General features: G+C 46.8%; 1 protein-coding gene across 2 annotated transcripts in view; it reads right to left on the reverse strand.

Annotated features, from left to right (window-relative positions):
- Positions 1 to 402: 402 nt before the first annotated feature.
- The window catches only part of LOC129381705 (uncharacterized), a 110,149-nt gene continuing 87,867 nt past the window's right edge, over positions 403 to 22,684 (reverse strand). For both annotated transcript variants that reach the window (XM_055064763.1, XM_055064762.1), the window contains 2 exons: positions 17,508 to 17,651; positions 403 to 1,325 (listed from right to left, as the gene is read on the reverse strand). In XM_055064763.1, coding sequence (XP_054920738.1) covers positions 1,010 to 1,325; positions 17,508 to 17,651 — 460 coding nt within the window. In that variant the 3' untranslated portion in view covers positions 403 to 1,009. The remainder of the gene's footprint in view (positions 1,326 to 17,507; positions 17,652 to 22,684) is intronic.

Below are 22,684 nucleotides of genomic sequence, written 5' to 3' on the forward strand. Positions count from 1 at the left end.
GCGACCACGTTTGGCCGCCTAACAAATGTTATCGTGCAGCGCAGGACGCGCCTGCATGTAAAAGAAGTTTCTGGAAAGTTTTCGATGCTTCTATCCGCTGTCTGTTGTCGCCGAACTTTGTGTTATCTGATTTTATCGCGTGACGCGAATAGTGTAGAACTTTGTGGAAGACACGCGGGTCCCATCGGTTAATCTGGCACATTCGACGGCTGATCTATAAAAGCCGACGCGCTTTACCCGCTGAGCAGATTTTACGACGATCGCCGACTGTGTTCGCCGCTCTCGTTGTGCTTTAAGTGTAGCCTGTTTTGTGGGCACAGGTTCGCCCAATAAAAGCTAGTTTTTGCCTTTCACAGTTTTGCTACTGTGTTCTTTGACGTCACGACCACGTGACAATATTTAACAGTTTTGTTTGTGCAATGCAGGGTGCTAAATCTACTGATAACGTTACCAGCAAGGCTCGAGAATATGAGGCCTCAACTTCACTATTAAGTACTATACCTAGCAGCGCTCGTCCTATCCACTCCTTCATCGCGTGCAGTCTGAAGTCGTGGTTCCTTTACACTTTAAACCTCTACTATAAATCTCCTCACTACTATATCTCGCTATTTTGTTCAATCCGCGAGGCATAGAAATTTATATTAACCATGGCTGGTGGATTGCGAAAAACGGGTGCGTTCTTCGAAGAAAACCACAGAGCTGGGGCACAGTATTCCTCGAGATAACCACTGTAAGAAATTTATTCGCAGGCATTCTTCAGCCGTAGTCAGAAGGGATAAGATTAGCCCACTTCTGTTTGTCAAGAAGTTAGCGCAGAGCTGGAACAGTTGAGGCTCAGACCCACGACACATCTGGGTGTCGCGGTGACAACCAGACAAGTCAGTCCTCCCGGGAAAATATTCGGCTTCACCGAAGCCGATGCCAGCGTCAGGTGCAACGGTGCTTCACGACGTGCTCGACCAATTTCGTGGTGTGTGCTGCCGTCTTAAGGAGGCCCTTCGACGGCTTCTCAGTCCTCTACGCCTACGTGGCATGAAAGCATATGGTACTTGCGCGCATCTACGCTATAAAATTTTTGGCCGCACACGCTGCACTCAAAGGATGGTTCGCCGTGCGTACGTAAATGCCTCTTGACGTCCCAAGGCTTCATGAACAGTTTGCCGCACTCGTAGCAGTAGTTTTTCCCAAGCAAGTGGTCAGCGGCATGCTTTTGGAAGGCTTTCGTGTCGGTGAAAACGAACCGGCAAACGCTGCACTCTTGGATTCTGTTGGCCGCCTGGTTCTCTCGCTGCTGCCACGCTGCTTCTCTGGTTTCTTCGGGAAATCTGCGAGAGAAGAGAATGGGAGGGCACTTCGTTAAACTTTGCCGTAAAGAGCGCAAATTTGGGATCGTGCATTTGGTTGCAGAAAAAACTGCTGCTCTCGAGTGCTACCGCCTTTGCTACGCACACATTTATTTGATAGTGCCCGCTCTATCCGATGATGGATTCGTCGCCAAGGAGCAATCGCCTTGTTCACCGAAACTTGAGAATCGAGAAAGTTTGAAAACCGCGTTCTCGCTTGGAGCCATCGAGCCGTGTTGAACGATTCTAAAGAGCAACGAGGCGAAAGAAAGCCAGTGGTGTGTGCTGCACGAAAACAGAAATTGCAAAGCCCCGTTATTTACCTTATCGTCGTTTTGCCTTGACGGTCATGAAAGAGGCCCGTGCGCACATCGACCAGCCACAAATCTGACACTTGACGACGTGACCCTCTACCCACAATAATAGGTTTAGGTACGTGAACACACATAGATCGTTGAAATCTGGTGACATGCTCAAGCGCCTCGGCTATTTAAGCAGGTGCATGACTAATGAAAGGCTCCACCGAAATCGTTGGTGCTCGCGTGAGTTCCAGAATTCGCGTCATGCATGCAAGCAGAAGACACACACACCATACCTACCTACCTACCTACATACATACATACATGCATACCAGCATACATACATGCATACCAGCATACATACATGCATACCAGCATACATACATGCATACCAGCACACACACACACCCACACGCACACACACGCACACACACACACACACACACACACACACATGGAGTATATGTTGAGCAAGTTCATCAACCTTCCTTTTAAATCAGTATTTCAGCCTTGTACTCTCACCGAAAAGAGCGGCCACTAAAGCCAACAGGGAGAAAATGCAGACGCAGTGTTCTTTTTAACCCTGGCGAAAATTTCTGGGCATATAGCGTGTTCAAGATCATTCCATTTCTTTGGAAACAGATGAAGCAGCAATGCAGATGTCAGGAAACAGGTTATATGTTACTTTTGTTTCGCTAATTCCGTAAAAAAACATAATTGGTGTAATCAGTGCAGATATGGTGCTACTGACAGTTGAATTTGTAGCTATGGGCGGCGTGGTCTCTCCTCGGCTTAAAATCGCAACAAAAATCCTTCTCCTAGATCATGCCGCACGAGATACTGCCAGGTTTCTGCTCGGAAACAAACTTTGCTCCTGATGATCAAGAAAGGAAATGAGCATGAAACGTCAGCTCTTTCCTTGTTCTCGCATCTGGATGTAATAAATTCTGTGGTATTTACGTGCTGCGACGCCGATATGATTATAGGCCACGCCGTAGTGGGGTCTCCAGATTAATTTTAACAACCTAGAGTTATTGACCCTCTACACAGCGGACAAGCGTGTTTCCTTTACGGCTCCGGTTAAATGTGGCCGCCGCCGCCGATATTCGAACCCGAGTCCTCAGACTTAGCGCCGCTACGCTAGAGCCAACAATAGGAGACATCTGCATTTCCGATATTTCTGCACCCCTATACATAGGAGGTTCAAGAAAAAGTTGTTTTGAAGCGAAGCGTCAAGAACACCAGAGCTGTATCGTTTATACCTTTAAGGAAGTAGTGACAATATCTTTTCGACAATTCATTTTCTTGCTTTGAAGATGCTAGAGCTTGAAACCTTGGAAAACAGTTTTGTCAGAGCCCTAAAAAATAGCCTTCTCACATTTTTATTAGGATTTAGAGGTGCAGCATTTTCCTTCACCGCAACAAATACACACTCAAAAATGTGCTGTCAGTACCCCTCACAGGTAAGTATCATCGACGGGCATCATAAATTTAGCCTTTGTTTCTTTCATGAATGTAGCCAAACGAAAAACGTCAGTAATGCAGCAGATGTGCGGATGCTGCCCTTATAAGCATTCTGCAGCAATCGAACAAGCCACAGCCTATGACTTTACCTTTGACTTTGATGCTCAATAAAACTTTACGGACATTCTGCTAGCGAAGCTTAAAGAGACAAACATGCTTTGTACATATATGCAGGCGGAAATCCGTCGCCCGCAGCGTAGCCACTGACAGGCCAAGCTATTCTAGAAATTATCCGGAACACTTTTGCCGCACGCTCACAGGAAGACAGGCAAAAATTGTAACAATCAGAAACTGCTGTTCTAAAGATTCCTAAACCTGTGATGTACTGCCTGTCTTTTTGTTTGTTTATTTCTTTATTGACAAACCAGTGCTCAAGAGCGGTTTGTCTTGGTGCCAAGGCAAAAGACGGCACTAAAAGCAACCTGACTAGGCCTTTGACACCAGACAGCACGCGCAGTAGACAACAGGAGTTCAACATGCTTCAAAACACATTGCAAAATATGAAAAACACAGAAATTAAAATGCACGTACAGAGTATGAAATAGGAAGAAACACAAATAAGGAAGAATGACAGAATTAGTCGTCAACACATTCATCATCAACATGACACATAACTATTACCATCAATGGGCTACAATTGAACTGAAGAGAACTAAACAAATGTACATCAAAATTACAACTGTTGGAGGAAATACATTTTAGATAGTTTTCTGAAAACAAGCGAAGAGAGAACTCGCCATTGTATATAAAAAACCATGATTAAGATTTCATAATGTTCGGAATTGGCCATTTCAATAATTACATACGGTATCTAGTTCTGGCTTCGATTATCTAGTTTTGGGCTTGCTGGCTTGGAGTGGTGCCTGACGCCGGAGAAAGATGCCGAGAGCTAGTGGCGTTATACTAATCCAGGTACAACCAAATTAGGAAGGCCCACTAAGCTTGAAAAAAGACTCTTCCTCACCAGAACAGGAATGGGCCACCCTGGTGCAGTATTCGGCCGCAACCTCCCTAATGATCTCAATAAACCAGTGGCTCTCAGTCCCCAGCGGCTGCGGAGCACCTGACCAAGGCAGCGCGGTCAGACTTGAAACGCAGCGGAGGGTGCTACGAATGCCTGTGTCCGGACAGGCTGCCAATGGAAACTGACCATTGCAACGTTTACCACCCCCCTCTCGGGTGAGGCTAGCTTAGCAGGACTCTTCGAAGCACTATTAGACATTGTTTGGGATATTATTGGCCTTAGTGAGATTAGAACTGGTGAGGCTTACACATTGCTGAATAGCGGCCCTGTCCTCTGCTATAGAGGTCTCCTTGATAAGAAGCAGTACGGGGTATGATTCTAAATCCTTCAGGACATAGCGGGCAACATCCAGGAATTCTACAGCAATAACGGGAGGGCAGCAGTAGTCGTATTCAAACTCAATGAGAGGTATAGATTAAAGGTATTACAAACTTAGGCTCCAATGTCCAGTCACGACGATGAGGAAGTAGACAAGTTTTATGAAGATGTTGAATTAGCGATGAGAAAAGTGCAAACGCAGTATACAGTAGTATTGGGGACTTCAATCCAAAAGTGAAGAAAAAGCAAGCGCGTGGACAGGCAATTGGTAACTACGGTGTCGATTCTAGAAACACTAGAAGGGAGAGACTGGTAGAATACGCAGAAAGGAATAAGCTGAAAATAACGAACACCTTTTTCAGGAAATGTAGCATCACAAAATGCACCTGAAAAAGCCCTCATTGTGCAACAAGAAATGATATTGATTTCATTACTTCTGCCGATCCAAGCATAGTGCATGATGTAGAAGTAATAGGTAGGGTAAAGTGCAATGATCACAGGTTAGTGAGGGCCAGGATTCGCCTCAATTTGAACATAGAAAGAGTAAAATTGGTCAAGAAAAACAGGTCAACTTAGAGGCAGTAAAGGTAAAAGCATACAAACTTAGGCTAGTGCTTGCAAACAAATATGCAGCCTTATAACAGAGAGATGATGATGACATAGAGGTAATGAATGAAACCGGAATGAGGCTGGCTTCAGAAACCGCAGTTGAAGTGGGAGGCAAGGCACCAAGGCAACCAGTAGGCAAGCTCTTCCAAGTAACAAAGGACCTAATAAAGAGACGAGACGGAATGAAAGTGTTCAACTCAAGAGATAAGATAGAATTCGCGGAGCTGTCAAAACTGGTCAACAAAGCGAAAATAAGTGATATTAGAAATTATAACGTGAAAAAGACTGAAGAAGTCTTTAAAAATGGACACAGGTGGAAATCAGTGAGAAGGAAACTTGGCATAGGACAAACCAAGATATATGCACTGTAATATAGGCAGGGTAATATCAGTAATCTCGAAGGTATAATAAAAGCAGCGGAAGAATTCTATACTGACCTTTACAGTACCCAGAGGATTCAGGAGCACTCTATTCGAAACAATAATGAACAGTGTACAGCAACACTTCCTAGAATAGAGATGAGGTCAGAAAGGCCTTGCAAGTCATGAAACGGGGAAAAGCGGCAGGAGAGGATGGAATAACTGTCGATTTAATCAAAGGTGGAGGATACCTAATGCTAGGAAAACGGGCGGCTCTGTATACGTAATATGCGTACCAATGTACGCATATTAGTGCGTACATTGGTATTGGTATACATTAGTATTAGTGTATGTATATGTGTATGTATGCACATATGCTTATGTCGTCTATTGATATCGAGTTTGATACATCTGATGTATTCAATTTTTTTTCATTTTTTAGCTGTATTCACAGCTCATTTTCTGAAATTATTTCGTATGTAATTCTATTTTCTTCAATTTCTTTTGTTGTTGTTCTGCAAAAAAATGTTACTGCCTGTACGTCCATGTTACCATTTTTTTTCTCTTCACATTGCCTGTTAAGTGCCTTGACTTATGTTATGTACCTATACTACTACTGCACACTGTCAAATTGCACCATAGGGAGCCGGGCTTAGTCAAGCTGCAGTAATGCAGCTTTATCCCGCCACCCCCTTTCTCTCTTTGTTGAGAGATGAAATAAAACTTTGATTTGAAGTGTCTATCGACTGCAAGGCGAGAAAACTGGAAGAATGCAAAGATTATGTTAATCCACAAAAAGGGCGACGTTAAAGAACTAAAAAACTATAGGCCCATTAGCTTACTCCCAGTATTATATAAAATATTTGCCAAAATAATCTTCAATATAATAATGGCAGCACTGGACTTTAGTCAACCATGGGAGCAGGCTAGCTTCAGGAAAGGTTACTCTTCAATGGATCACATCCAAGTCATTACCCAGGTTATCGAGAAATCCACAGAGTACAACAAGCCTTTCTATATGGCCTTCATAGATTACGAAAAAGCATTTCATTCAGTAGAGATACTAGCAGTCATAGAGGCATTGCGCAATCAAGGAGTACAGACCACTTACGTAAATACCGTGGAAAATAGCTGCAGAGATTACACAACCACCTGATTTCTCCACAAGTAGGAAGATACGTATAAAGTAAGGGGTCACGTAAGGGGACAATCTCTCGAATGTTGTTCACTGCGTACTTAGAAGTATTCAAGCTATTAAACTGGCAAGGCTTAGGAGTAAAGATCGACGGCGAATATCTCAACAACCTTCGGTTTAGCGATGAAATTGTTCTATTCAGCAACAATGCCGACGAGTTACAACAAATGATTGAGGACCTTATCAGAGAGAGTGAAAGAGTGGGGCTGATGATTAATATGCAGAAGACAAAATGATAAATAACCTGGCAAGGGAACACGAGTTCAAGATCGCAAGTCAGCCTCTAAAGTCTGTGGAGGGGTACGTTTACCTAGGTCAACTAATCACAGGGAACCCTGACCATGAGAAGGAAATTCACAGACGAATAAAAATGGGTTGGATCGTATACGGCAGACATCGTGAGCTCCTGACGGGGAGCTTATCGTTATCACTGAAAGGGAAAGTATACAATAAGTGCATTTTTCCGGCGCTGACATACGGCGCAGAGGCTTGTAGGCTGACAATGAAGCTTGAGAACAAGTTAACGACCGCGCAAGGAGCGATTGAACGAAGAATGCTAGGCATAACTGTAAGATACAGAAACAAAGCAGTTTAGATCAGAGAGCAAACGAGTATAGACGATATTTTATTAGACATTAAGAAAAAGACATGGCGCTGGGCAGGACATGTAATGCGCAGATTACATAACTGTTGGACGATTAAGGTGACAGAATGGGTACCAAGCGAAGGGTAGTGCAGTAGTTGACGGCAGAAGACTAAGTGGTGCGGCGAAATTAGCAAATTTGCGGGTGCTAGTTGGAATCGGTTGGCGCACGACAGGGGTAATTGCAGATCATAGGGAGAGGCCTTAGCCCTGCAGTGGACAAGAATATGATGATGATAATGATGATGATGATCATCTTGTTTTAATCTTTAGGAAGTTTTTGTTTCTGAAATATTATGGTGTCTCCGTATTTGTATACGTATGAAAGAACAGCTGAAGGTTTGATTCTATTTCGAGAAAAATCAATTTCAACAAACGCTGATTATACAACATTATTATATGAAGTATGCATATTATGGGGAGGTAGGATCACGACCTGATATATGTTGAATGAATCGTATACAGTTCTTCTGCATTATGTATACTCGTTCCAAATTATACATTGATGTAACCCCCCAAACTATGCGACAATATTGTATACGGGAATGTAATCTAAAATAAAGCTGCCGTCTTAATCTTATTGGCTACAACGTCCGAAATTTATTTAGCATTCCAGTTGATTTTGCAGTGATACCTTTTATAAAATCCACGTTACTTGTCCATCGAAGATTTTCATGAAATTTTACCCCTAAAAACTGGTATTCTGAAGCCTGCTCTAATAGACATCATTTACACGTTGTAGAGCTATCAAGGTGAACTGCTTTATTAACGGATGAGAAGACGATGTATTTGGCTTTCCGAACGATCAATAAGAGTTTATTTTCATCTAACCAGTAAGGCACATTTTAAAGCCATAAATTAACAGCACGAGTGAGAGAGGAAAGGTTATTAGATGTGAAAAACCATCTGTATCACCAGCGTAGAAAACAATGTCTGTGGTCAGGGGGAAGTTCAATAACGTTTACATACAGCAAGAATATTGTTTGTCCGAAAACAGATGCTTGCGGAACTCCATTGTTTAGGTTTGAAGGTTTTGAAGGTTTGAAGGTTTATTTCCGCAACTGGTGTTGCGAGGACAGCCAGGGAAAAAGCTGTATAGACAGCTTGAGAGGTCCTGGCTTCCTCTTACAGTGCAGCATTGACGGCGGCGGAGTACAACAGACAAAACGTGAGGAGAAAAACAAAAAAAGCAAAAAAAACACGTACGTTCGGTACAGAGAATGAGACATACACTTTCAGTACGCAGTACATTGTACTTGTACAGTACAAAACTACACGAACATTTGGGGCAATTCTTTTAGAGAAATATTAGATAAATCAATATTCTCGTAGCAGTACAAATGGTTCAGAAGTGTCGGTAAGGTATGCTGCAACATTTGTTTGCCATAGTTTGTGCGGCATTTCTTAACATTCCAAGGTTCTGTTGTGTGGGTATCATACACAGTTCTGCTCTGCTCTAACCCAGCAAGTCTAAGCAAGGAGTCATCATTTTTCATCATGGCGAGTTTATATTTATAGCACAGTCTGTAGTTATACATGGACTTCATCTGTATAATGTTGTGTTGATGGAAAAGGCCAGCAGTGTGGAAGAAATACGGCACTTTACATGCAATGCGTATAATACGTTTTTGTAAGACAGTGAGTTTGTTAATGTTTCCAGCTGTTGTTGTTGCCCAGACCATACATCCGTAGTTGGCTATGGAAGAGAACAAAGAGTGGTAAAGTAACAAGTTAACTGATGTAGGAAAATTAAAGCAATTGCGGCGCATGATACCAACTGTTCTGGAAAGTTTCTGAACTACGTAATTAATATGATCATTCCACGACATATCTGCTGCAAAGTAAACGCCCAGAGTTTTCACAGACTGCACAAATTCTATTCTGGTATTGTTTAATTCAATTAGAGGAGGTTCAAAGTGTTTGTGACGTGGGTGAAACATGACTGCTGCAGTTTTGCTAACGTTAATTCTTAAGTGATTATCAGCCGCCCAAGTATTTATTTCCTTTAAGGTTTTATTAGCTCGATTTGCGAGATCAGCAGTTGAAGTACCCGAAAAAAACAAGCTGGTGTCATCTGCGTAAATTATGTACTTAGCAGTGCTGTCGATGTAGACAATATCATTGACATAAAGAACAAAAAGAAACGGACCCAAAATGCTCCCTTGCGGAACGCCGGAAGCTACCGCTTTCAACTGGGAGCATTCACCGGCAATACTAACAAACTGAGACCTATGTCGCAAGTATGAGGCAATCAGCATATGGGCTATGCCTCTAATACCGTAATGATCCAATTTTTTAAGCAGCAAAGAGTGATTAACAAGGTCGAACACCTTTGAAAAATCTAGAAATAATCCTAGTACCATGTTTTTTGATTCAAAATTTTTTAGTATGAATTCTTTTTGAGCAAGGAGAGCTAACTCAGTAGATCTGTTTTTACGAAAGCCATATTGAGCTGTAGTGATAATGTTGTATCTTTCACTAAAACAAGATAGCCGTTTAAGAACAACTTTTTCGAGGCCTTTAGAAAACACAGGTAAGATGGATATCGGGCGATAGTTTCCCACTACATTTTTGTTCCCTTTTTTATATATTATGTACTGAAGGCACTGGGCAGTGGGCATGGTGCTGGTGTGCTGGTGCAAGAGAAGACGACGAGAAGTGCTTGCTTCCCCGTTACGATATAGCGCCGACCTGTTTACGCCTAGCGCTACAACCTATATCTAGTTACCCTTCTGCTAGGCGAACACCCCCATTGCATTTGGTGGAGCTGCTAGGTTTCTCTTCGACATCCTGGAACTCCGCAGCCGAACGCTACCACCAGCTGTTGCAATGGATGAACCGGGACCGTCCCAGGCTGCTGCTCCCGTGCCCCCCGCCATCGTCTGTTCTGGTGTCATCCGGCAGCGCGATCCGGCTATATTTAGCGGCACCGACGACCACGACGTGGAAGACTGGCTCGCCGAATATGACCGTGTCAGCGCCTATAATAAGTGGGACGACCGCGCCAAGCTCACAAATGTCATCTTTTACTTGACTGACGTGGCAAACCTATGGTTCCGCAATCATGAAGCCGATTTTACCACCTGGTCGGCTTTCACGGCAACTTTGGCAGAGGTCTTCGGCCGTCCCGCCGTTCGCCGCCTTCGCGCTGAGCAGCGCTTGCGTGGTCGAGTTCAACGCCAGGAGGAGACCTTCACTAGTTATATTGAAGACGTGCTCTCGCTATGCAAGCGCGTCAACTCATCTATGGACGAAGCTGACAAGATTAAGCACGTCATGAAAGGCATTGATGACCAAGCCTTCCAGATGCTCGTCGCGAAGAGTCCGCGGACGATTGCCGAGGTCGTACAGCTCTGTCAGCACTACGACGAGCTGCGCAAGCAGCGTGCATCAACGCGCGCTGCTCAGCAGGACACCACGGATCTATCTCCGTTGGATTTCGGCCGCGACGCTGCCGATATCTCTGCTTTAATGCCGGAGATAAAGCAGTTCATCCGTCAGGAAGTGGCACGCCAACTCTCTCTGGCGAACAGCACACCAGAGCCGTCGACAACCTTGGCTCCCTCGCTTCGCCACGTCATTCAGACCCAAGTTGCCGCGGCGCTGCCATCTGCCCCTCCTCCGCAGCCTGCAGCTGGACCGCTCACTTACGCTGACGTTGTTGCCCGGCCTTACGCTCCTCCGGCTCCTGATGCCTACCGGGCCACTGGCACCTTCCATGTGCCTCCGCCACCTTCACGCCCGATGGTCGTCCCTTACTCGGCCGCTGGAGCCCCTGTCGTCAACCCGTGGCGTACATCAGACAACCGGCCAATATGCTATTTCTGCCATTTTCCGGGCCACGTAGCACGATTCTGCCGCCGTCGCAGCCCCCGTTTACCTGCCAGTGGGGCCGCCTCAAGCTACAGGCCTGCTCGACTTCCGCGTCAGGACCCATCTAGCCTTCCTCCGGACTCATCTTACAGTCGCCTCCCTTTCGATGCACGCCGGTCACCTTCCCCACGTCGCCGATCCATTTCCCCGATGGTTCGCCGACCCAGCCCAGCCCGTGAGGAAAACTAACAGTCGCAGTTCCAGAGGCAAGAACTGCGTTTACGTCGAACATTTCAAGGCCTCATTCTAACCCGGCGAACGAAATTGAACTGTCCGTAGACGGCGTCACCGTACACGCACTTATCGACACCGGAGCCGCCGTTTCTATTATTAGCGAGAAGCTTTGCCGCAATTTGAACAAAGTGACCATTCCCCTTACCTCTCTTTCTCTGCGTACGGCAACCTCGCATCGCATTCAGCCTTCAGCGTCGTGCACAGCCCGGGTTGTCATTCAAAGCGTTATGTATGTTATAGAATTTGTCGTCCTACCTCGTTCCTCACACGACGTTATTCTTGGATGGAATTTCTTATCTGTCAATCAAGCTCTTATCGACTGCGCTCGTGCCGAACTTACGTTATCAGTGCCGTGCTGCGACCATGACGACCATTCTTCTCCTAAAGTTGTTGCCGCCTCTGACATCGATATCGCACCTTTCTCCGCCGCTCTGGTTCCTGTGTCATGTAACTCTGCTGCGAACTCATCTGTTCTGTTTACACCGTCGGCCACTTGTGCGCGCCGCCGGAACTTTCTACTTCCGTTTGCTGTCGTCACTTTTTGCGACGGTTCTGCTGCGCTTTACGTGTGCAATCCGTCCGCCTGCCCATCATCCCTACTCCGCGGCGAGTGCCTGGGTACCGCTGAAGCTTTCGATAGCGTTCTCCCGGCCACCATGTTTGGCGACACGGCATCACTTCCGATTTGTTCCGTCACTAATCGTGCCGCGACTGATGCCCCTGTAGACGTCTTCGCTCGCGCCGTCGACGCAGAACTCACACCTGCGCAGCAAACAGAAACCATCAAACTCCTCCAACGTTTTCGTTCCTCATTTGACTTGACCAACCATCCTTGGGTCGAGCGTCCGCAGTCGTTCACCGTATCGACACCGGTCAGCAAACACCATTGCGCCAGCGTCCCTATCGTGTGTCGGCTGCTGAACGCCGTATCATCGACCAGCACGTTGACGACATGCTGGAGCGTGGCATCATCCAGCCCTCTAACAGTCCCTGGGCATCTCCGGTTGTCCTCGTTAAAAAAAAAGATGGCTCCATTCGGTTCTGCGTCGACTATCGCCGCCTTAACCGAATAACGCGCAAAGATGTCTATCCTCTGCCGCGCATCGACGATGCCTTGGACTGTCTGCAGGGAGCGGAATTCTTTTCGTCGCTCGATTTGCGCTCCGGGTACTGGCAAGTGCCAATGGCAGAGGCCGATCGTCAAAAGACAGCCTTCGTAACGCCTGATGGGCTATATGAGTTCACTGTCATGCCGTTCGGCCTCTGCAACGCGCCTGCCACTTTCGAGCGAATGATGGACACCATTCTTCGAGGGCTGAAGTGGAAAACGTGCCTCTGTTATTTAGATGATATTGTTGTTTTTTCCACCGACTTTGCGTCGCACCTCAACCGCCTCGAGCAGGTACTTGCGTGCCTCTCCACTGCAGGACTGCAACTAAATTTGAAGAAATGCCACTTCGGCGCTCGTACACTTACTATTCTCGGTCATGTAGTTTCAAAAGACGGTATCCTTCCGGACCCCACAAAACTTAGCGCCGTATCCGAGTTCCCTAAACCAACCACCATGAAAGAGCTTCGCAGCTTCATCGGCCTGTGCTCCTATTTCCGACGCTTTGTCCGTAACTTTGCCTCTGTCATTGCCCCCTTGACGCAGCTTCTCACCGGCCGTTCTGACCTATCAGCCTGGTCCTCGGCGTGCGACGACGCATTCCAAGAACTACGACGCGTTCTCACCTCGCCTCCAGTACTGCGACACTTCGATCCCTCTGCTCCAACTGAGATCCATACGGACGCTAGTGGTGTCGGGCTCGGCGCTGTTCTTGCACAACGCAAGGATGGCTTCGAAGAGTACGTCGTCGCGTATGCCAGCCGCACCCTTACCAAAGCCGAGGCGAACTACTCAGTTACTGAGAAGGAATGTCTGGCCATCATTTGGGCTATCGGCAAATTTCGTCCTTATGTGTACGGGCGTCCATTTGACATCGTGACCGATCATCATGCCCTATGCTGGTTATCTTCACTAAAAGATCCAACTGGTCGGCTTGCCTGTTGGGCATTGCGCCTACAAGAGTACGACATCCGCGTTGTTTATCGCTCAGGCCGAAAGCATTCAGACGCAGACGCTCTATCCCGGTCACCCCTGCCCTCTGGCCCTGTCCACTCGTCTATTTCTACCTGCGGTGCCTTCGCCCTCAACATTTCCGACATGCCATCAGAGCAGCGCAAAGACCCATGGATCTCTTCGCTTATTGACTTCCTGTCCAGCCAGTCGCCAGCACCGATCTCTCGGACGCTTCGTCGCCAAGCCACGCACTTCATCATTCGGGATAACCTGCTGTACCGCCGCAACTACAATTCCAGCGGCCGTAAATGGTTGCTTGTTATACCCCGACACCTCCGCTCCGACATCTGCGCCACGTTCCACGACGACCCACAATGCGGCCACGCTGGTGTATTAAAGACATACTCTCGCCTGCAGCTTCGGTACTACTGGCGCGGTATGTACCGTTTCGTTCGCCAGTATGTCCGGTCATGCCACATATGCCAACGACGCAAGACGCCACCTCAACATGCCACCGGCCCCTTGCAACCTTTACCATGCCCCGCGCGCGCGTTCGACCGCGTCGGCATTGACTTATACGGTCCGCTTCCCAACACTCCAAGCGGCAACCGCTGGGTTATTGTTGCTATCGACCACCTCACGCGGTACGCTGAAACATCAGCCCTAGCATCTGCCACAGCAAAAGACGTCGCCAGTTTTATCCTTCAAAACCTGATTTTACGCCATGGAGCACCTCGAGAATTACTGAGCGACCGCGGTCGCGTTTTCCTCTCTGACGTCCTTTCAGCATTGCTAAAGGAGTGTCGCATCATTCACCGCACTACCACAGCATATCATCCTCAAACTAATGGGATGACAGAACGTTTCAACCGCACCCTTGGTGACATGATGGCCATGTATGCTTCATCTGACCACTCGAATTGGGATCGCATTCTGCCTTTCGTCACCTACGCTTACAACACCGCCACGCAAAGCACCACTGGGTTCTCCCCTTTCTTTCTCCTTTACGGACACGAACCTTCATGCACTATGGACACGATTCTACCTTACCGGCCAGATGCTTCGGAGTGTACGACTGTTTCTAGAGCGGCTGCTTACGCCGAAGAATGTCGCCAGCTCGCTCGTTCGTTCACATCCCAGGACCAGTGGCGCCAAAAGCTTCGCCACGATTCATCCACTACGGCTCCGTGCTTTGCGCCTGGCTCGCTGGTCTGGTTGTGGGTGCCCTCTACTCCTCCAGGCCTTTCCTCCAAGCTGCTCTCCAAGTACCACGGTCCTTATCGGGTACTGAAACAAACATCCGCGGTCAACTACCTCATCGAGCCACTCGAAACGCCTTCCGACCAGCGTCGTCGGGGCCAGGAAATTGTCCACGTCTCCCGGCTCAAGCAGTGCCATGACCCCCCTGTGTTCTCCTGTCCTTAAGTCGCCAGGATGGCTACTCTTTCGGTGGGGAGTGATTGTACTGAAGGCACTGGGCAGTGGGCATGGTGCTGGTGTGCTGGTGCAAGAGAAGACGACGAGAAGTGCTTGCTTCCCCGTTACGATATAGCGCCGACCTGTTTACGCCTAGCGCTACAACCTATATCTAGTTACCCTTCTGCTAGGCGAACACCCCCATTGCAATTACTATAACTTTTGCCCTTTGCATAAGACGCGGGAAAACGCCGGAAACTAAAGATAAGTTGAAGATATGGGCAAGGCAAGGTGCAAGAATGTCGATAGTAAATTTTATGGGCTGTATCTGGAAACCTGACGCATCTGTAGCTTTACTATTATTGAGTGATAAAAATTCTGTAATTACTTCATTTACAGTAACCGGCATTAGAAATATTGTTTCGCTATTTCGGGCACTCATATTAGATTATGGATTATGGATTGAGTACCCGATTGTACATTATTAACAACGAACTGAGTACGGTTAGTCAGGTAACTACACAGTAACTTACGCGGATGTCCTCTTATTCCATAATACGGTAACTTTCCGAACACTGTAATATTGTAATTGAATCGAAGGCCTTGTGAAAATCTAAGAAAATACCTATTGTGTGCAGTTGATTTCAACATTTAGTTAGAATTCTTTCTGCGGTGTTTAATAATGCTGACTCAGTCAATTTGCCTAGCTGAAATCCGTGCTGATATTCGGATATTAGGTTGTGCTTACAGAAATGCTGAGAAATTCTAGAATTCATAAATTTCTCCGTTATTTGTGAAGTAGCGGAAGCACAGATATTGGTCTGTAGTTGGAAATACAGTCAATAGGCCCACCCTTATGCAGAACCGTAGCAACTTTCATTTTATCCGGAAATATTCCAGTCAACAAAATAGTATTCATTAAGTGGCAAACTACATCGGATAGCAAATGTGAGACCGCTTTAATTGGTGCTGCGTTAATGCCATCGAAACCGCACGAAACATTACTTTGAAGGCTGTTAATTATAACAGCAAATTCAACCTTGCTAACTGGTTAAAGAAATAATGTTTGGGGCGAATTGTTTTCTATACAAGAGTTTAAATCAAATATTTTTTTAAAGATTACTGATGTCGCATAGCACAGCTTTATTCATAAAACTTGGTTACTCCTAGAGGAAAATATCACTTCAACGAGATATCAACATGTATATATTACTTATTGAAAGAAAGTTCTAAATAATATTTATTTATTACTTGACGGCACACACTGCAATGCACGAATTCTATCCTGTGAATGGTCAAGGCGTATACACTTCGACCGAACTATTACAATGTCACCAGATCCAAGATAGTTATTTGCGAAATCGGCAATCAAATACACTTTCTTCCCCGTTACGTTTGTGCTTCATTGACTAACAATAATTTTCTTTGAAAAAGTAAACGGACCAAGAGAGCGCTTTTACCGCAAGTTTGACGCAGCATACTTCAAATGCAGTGCTATGTGTGATGGGGGATCACATATTTTAACAGCTATCTTGCCGCTTGATATAATCAAATAAGCTGGATCTAACAGCCATTTTACCAATACAGATAAATTTCTATCTGACGTCGCACTCAGAAAAGCGTAAGCAAATTTACGCTTGTGAGCGCGAACATTTTGTCGGCCCGCGTGGACGCGCATGTGTTAGGTGGACAAAAGAACTGTGCCTTTTTATATTTAAGGAAAAGTGCATAGAGCACCAGCTAGCTTTCTCAAGCCTATATGCAAGGCCTATATGAAGGTAAGCTTTCACGGCGGCGCTATAGGACATCTTCTGCAAGATTTTAGCAGCACAACAATTATGCATCTTGAGAAAATCAGCAGGACACGGACATCCCAACTACACAACACATGAATTACATTGTAACCGAAACTAACCAACTTTACAGCACGCATTTTCCACGATCCAACAAAATTAATATTGCTCGCCATGGCGCCTTCGTAAATTTGGTGCTCCGCTGCCCAGCCAGAGGTAGCGTGATCAAATGCCGGCAGCTGCGGCCGCATTTCGATGGGGGCCTGATAAACTTGTCTTCCATAGGGTGCACCTTAAGAAACCGTGTTGGTCAAAAGGGATCTTCGGGTCTCGCAGTGTGAGGTGTCTTATAATCACTTCATGGTTTTGGCACGTAAACCCCCAGAGTTTACCTTAAGTACAGGTTTAGTATTGCCCTACCTGCAGGACTGGCCCACAATACTTTGCAATAAATTGATTGGGAAAGCAGATGAGACTGGAAGGCGTAGAAAGCTTCGTTTTATTAAAGGAATAACTATGTAGAGTCTGCGTTTTATCCGTATTACGTAGTGCGTGTTGTTGACTGAGTACTTTCGTAGGCGCTAGCTGCGGTATATCGGCCCATGTGCTTTGTCTACGTGCAATGCAATTACCCATTGCAAATGTCTCGTGCGAGCCGTATTCGCCAAAACAGCAGCAGCAGCCACGGTGAGCAAAGCACATGGGAGCTCGCCCTGAATTGTTCAACAGAAAAGAGCCTGAATGTTTGACAATCTGCACGTAACGGCGTGTCTTGGTTTGACATTGTTCAAAGTAAATGTTGAATGGAAGCTCACCTGCTTTTGTCCAGATCAGAGGGTGCACTGCTTGTACCATGGGCCAAGTTGCAGTGGCCGCTCGAAATCGTAAAGTAGGGTCGAGCTGTTTCTTCCCCGGCCACAGTCGCCTCGTCCCGCACGGACCGCGGAGGCGGTGACTTCCTAGAGCAGGATAGTGCCAGGCGCGGTCAAATGTCACGCAATCTGGGAGGGGGTGCCATGACGCGTTCCTGCACCCTCTGCCCAAACTAGCTCTTAATATAGAGACATGGCACTGCGCATGCGTGTTCTTTCTAGCTCGTGTGCCTAACTACACAAGTCACTTACTTCATCAGAAGGCGATATAACGGAGGTTGGCATATGTTCGCTGATCCCGCGAAATTTTCATCACGACCTGTATACCCATATTTCATAGTGCTCCAGCGTAGCATACAGTGGAGGCTTGTCAGTTTCAGGAGAACCACAAACTACTGATGAAAGGCTAAAATATCTCATGTGCAAGGTATACCTTTTATCACGTAACAAATATACAAATCCAACGCGCATGTTCAAATAAAGTGAAACGAAGCATTATGAAAGCGGTTAATAAATGCTCCATAACTAACCGCGATCCGAACACGTTTGTTTCTTTCGTCCTCTGGAACGTGTTATTTATGCAATATTTATGCGTGTCCGCCAGAAAGGTTACCGGATTATTCTTTAGCAATTTCTTTGTGCACCGCACCGATCACAAGCTATGCCGAAATACAAACTCCGAATGGGGCCGATGCCGAGCGGGAGACGTAGCAGTGATGTCACGATGACGAAGGTAATGTAAAATACTTGTTGAGAGGAGAACGGTTATGACACGTGTATGCACCAAAAAATACCACGCGTATCATTCAACGTTTAAGTAATCTGCACCTCTTGTGTACCGTAGCAAATGGCCATTCTGCAAGATTTGCCATGAACAGGCTCACACCGAGTGGCTAAACCTACGGAAATAATGTATATCATAGCATCCGTTCACTCTTATCCACTTCTATATTAAGAGATCTGCGTCCAATGTAGATGCTTGTGAGCCGAAATATGCGCTAGTTTGAGTGGATATACAGAGGGAGGCGCCTTAAGTCACGCTACTTCTGCTACTTACGTTTGCACTGTTCAAATGTACTACACGGAAGCTCGGACAACAATGGTTAACGATCAAACACAAGCTCGCGAAAGAGAATTTCCCGGGTGTATTGTACACGATTCCTTGCGCTGGTTGTGAACACGTGCACATAGGTGAGACGGGCAAATCTTGAAAACAATTAAAACACCACAACTATGATGTCAGCATCAAGCATATGGCAATAAACATGTTACCTGAACACGCCATCTCCAGGCGTGTCCAGCGCAAAAATAATTTGAAAAGAAAAGAACAAGACGGCAAGTGTTTACCTCGAATCCCATCATTTCGAGGCGACGGCACAGACGCTCAATCGCAACTCAGGCAATATGCCCCCGATATACACTGTCTACTAACGTCACATTATCAGGTGTAAAACACCAACCTTCTCTTCATTTCCTTCATTGTGAAAGGGGCTCCTGAAGTGAGGCCGAAACGTCTTTTATGGCGATAGCAATTAAATGGACACAAGCGCATTTCTGCCCTCGGTGTCGCCGTCGCCGTAAGGTCCCGTATAATGTCCAAGGGAGATAACACCGTAGCCGCGCGTCCTGCGCCTTATCTGCGAAATAACGCGTGTGTGGGGAATCGACGATCGTGGCTGAACCTGGCTCGCGCGAAATAGACGGAAGAGGGCAGGAAGCTCGCCGTCTCCCGCCGTACACGAGGTACTGGGCAGCGTCGGCTTTGTAATTGCTAGTAAGTACTATCAGCGTCAAATGAAAGTTGAACAGTGGAGCGCGTGGCCCAAGCATAAGTGAAGATATGGTGCGCGCCGTCCAGTCATCACCATTGACAGGTGCGCACATCCGGTTTGGCCGCACTGCCCGATCCCCCTCTAGTGAGATAATTTCGCTTCTGTTCTGGTTCTTACATTTGAAAGGGAGAAAATAAAGATGAAGCTAAAATATTGCAGTTGACGGCGAATCTTGTCGCACAGATCGCCGAAACCACAAGTGCTGTCGGCGCGAACAGCGGTGCGCGTGGTGCACTTTGCACCAACATCGCCCGCGCCGCGCGGGCAAAGAATCTACCTTGCGATGATGGTGCAAACTGCACCACGCGCACCGCTGTTCGCGCCGACAGCACTTGTGGTTTCGGCGATCTGTGCGACAAAATTCGCCGTAAACTGCAATATTTTAGCTTCATCTTTATTTTCTCCCTTTCAAATGTAAGAACCAGAACAGAAGCGAAATTATCTCACTAGAGGGGGATCGGGCAGTGCGGCCAAACCGGATGTGCGCGCCTGTCAATGGTGATGACTGGACGGCGCGCACCATATCTTCACTTATGCTTGGGCCACGCGCTCCGCTGTTCAACTTTCATTTGACGCTGATAGTACAGCGGGGCGTCGCACTTGCGGAGGCGCCACACGTTTGCGTACATGCGAGAGAAAGAGCCAGTTGGAGCCCATGTGCTGCTCAAGGAGCGCTGCTTCTAAATGTACAGACAAAACAACATGTGAATTCCCTTCTCAGCTGCAAGTCAATCTCAGGGACTGCAATCTCAGCACGAGTGCCCAATTCGTTCCTGCAAAACATGTGCATTATTAGAGGAGTACCGAAGTGGTACACTGACGAGGAACTGTTGGTATACCAAAAGCCACAAGGTGTCTACCATGCAAGCAGAGTCACGCGACGCGTTCAAATTTCCGAATCCGATTGGGAGTCCAGGCGAACCAGCTCCGTGGTTCTTACGTTCGCTCCAAATCCAGACCGCCCAGAGAAGCTCAACTTGAGCTTCACAAGACGCGAGACCATTGACTACATTGAGACACCACCTCGGTGCTTCAAATGTCAGCGCTATGCACATGTGGCCAAGTACTGCCGTGGTGAGCAGCGGTGTAAGAGGTGTGGAGGACCACGTGATTTCAAGATATGCGCGTGCGGCGAGAACTTTCTATGTGCAAACTGTAGTAGTGGCCATCCAGCTAGTTATAACAAGTGTCTTACGCGGGAAGCGGCAATAAAGCAAAAGAAAACGTTTATCATGGGGCCAACAGGAAAGGATGAGAAAAATACAACGAAGAAAAAAAACGGAGAGTCGCAGAGAGTCAGACGAACACAAATGGAGCTCAAAGAGTGAAACTGATTTTCCAAGCCTGAAGCCTTCTCAAGGAATCCAAGACACAGTGGTGCCATCGCACAGCGGGCCGGCTAAAGCAGCCAAATCAATCAACAGAGGCCCTGTAGACGAGAAGACTGCTGAACAACCGGAACAGCAAATTTATGTGTCTGCACTGCAGCGACTCCAATCGCGTTGCGATGAAAAAACACCACAGGAGGACTGTCAGCAGGTGCTACGTGCTCTCTTCAAGGCCTTGCGATCAGACAGAGAAGATGCCGGCGAGCTCGATGAAGGACATGCTCGAATTAGTCCTGGCTCTCGAGTCAGTGATCCTAAGCTCTGCCTCTTCATAGAGCACCTAGCAATATGGATGCGGTCAGGACACCTGAACTGTCGCTTTTCTTACGCAACATGCCTGTGCCAATATTGGACCTGTCCGAGGCTGGTCTTCCAAGATGCAGATCAATTGCTGGTTATGTCGCACATGGAAACCAAGGTATTCCCACATTTCCGAATGGAAGCGCCATGCTATATGTCAGACGTGAAATACCACATTACGTTCTACCAGTTCAAGACCTTTGCAACAGTGCATTGGAAGTCACTGCTGTAGATGTGTGGCTGGGAAACCGAAGCCTCAGCGTGGCCTCTGTATACGTGAGCTCTCGCCTGAAGGTCTCGATGGGAGAAATTATCAGAGACCTCTGCAGCCGCTGCCCAGCTCCGAGGATTAGATGTGGGGACTTTAACGCGCACCATACTTTCCAGAGCGACAAGGCGATTGATGCACGTGGGAAACAAATTGTTAGTGCTTTAATCACCGAGGGACTCTACGTGGCAAATGAGAAACAGCCAATGTTTTTTCGAACACCGGCCTCTTACAGTGTCATTGACTTGACGTTACACTCAGTGGACATCCTCGTATCGTCACCGACGAGTAAAGATAGAATGGGCAGCGACCATTTTCCTGTCTTCGTTAACATTGCTGGATATAGAACCAACGGCCGAAGATCCTGTCCTGTGAGGCATTGCGATACGTACAGGGACAGCCTAAGCGAGTCATCTGGAGACCTGTTCACGGACATGCTACGTAGCAAGAGATTAGCTACCGCTGAGCTGAAGCTACCCGACCCCTTTCCCGCGCTGGATCTAAAGCTCAAAAATCTATGCGCTGCCCATAGAAGAGCGGAACGGAGGCTGATGAGGACGAAGGGCGACCCATCAATAAATAATATATTAACAGGATTAACGTAATGATTCGACATTACACAAGGAAACTAAGAAGAGATCAATGGGCAACATTTTTTGCAAGCCTATCGATCTTCACACCAGTTTCAAGCATATGGTGGTTCGTTAATAACTTTGCTGGAAACTTTCGATCAAGAAAGCCATTTCAAGCCCCAGCATTGCAGTTAGGCAAGACGCTCGTTTGTCTTGTGAATGCCTTTGCTGAAATATACTCTTACCGCAGGCCATCCGGCACAACCAACTCGCCTCCGCCGCTATCGTCGTCTCGAATGGATGCTCATTTCACACTGAGTGAGTGGGGATATACCACATTTATGTAAAGTAGCATGGGTGGTACCGGTTCTGAAGCATGGAAAGAATCCAGCAGCTCTGGAATCATACTGACCGATATCGCTGACCTCCTGTGCAGCGAAGCTAATGGAGAAGATGGCGTGCACGAGGCTCACTTGGTATGTCGAGCTGGGTCGAAAACTACCATCGTGCATGACTGGGTTTCGGCAGCGTCTAAGTGCTCAAGACAATGTACTGGACCTGCTAAGCCACATAGAACATTACAGTGCGGATGGCCTGTCGACACTTGTTTTCATGGATGTTTCCAAGGCTCACGACTATGTGTCTCAAAGAGCCATCATCAGCCAGTTACAAGTTATAGGCGTCACGGGTCATCTCTTGCACTTCATACATACGTTTCTCAATGATCGTCGCATCAGAGTTCGTCTTGGCAACACTTTGA

Source organism: Dermacentor andersoni, chromosome 11 (genome assembly GCF_023375885.2).
Source record: "Dermacentor andersoni chromosome 11, qqDerAnde1_hic_scaffold, whole genome shotgun sequence".
NCBI lineage: Eukaryota > Metazoa > Arthropoda > Arachnida > Ixodida > Ixodidae > Dermacentor > Dermacentor andersoni.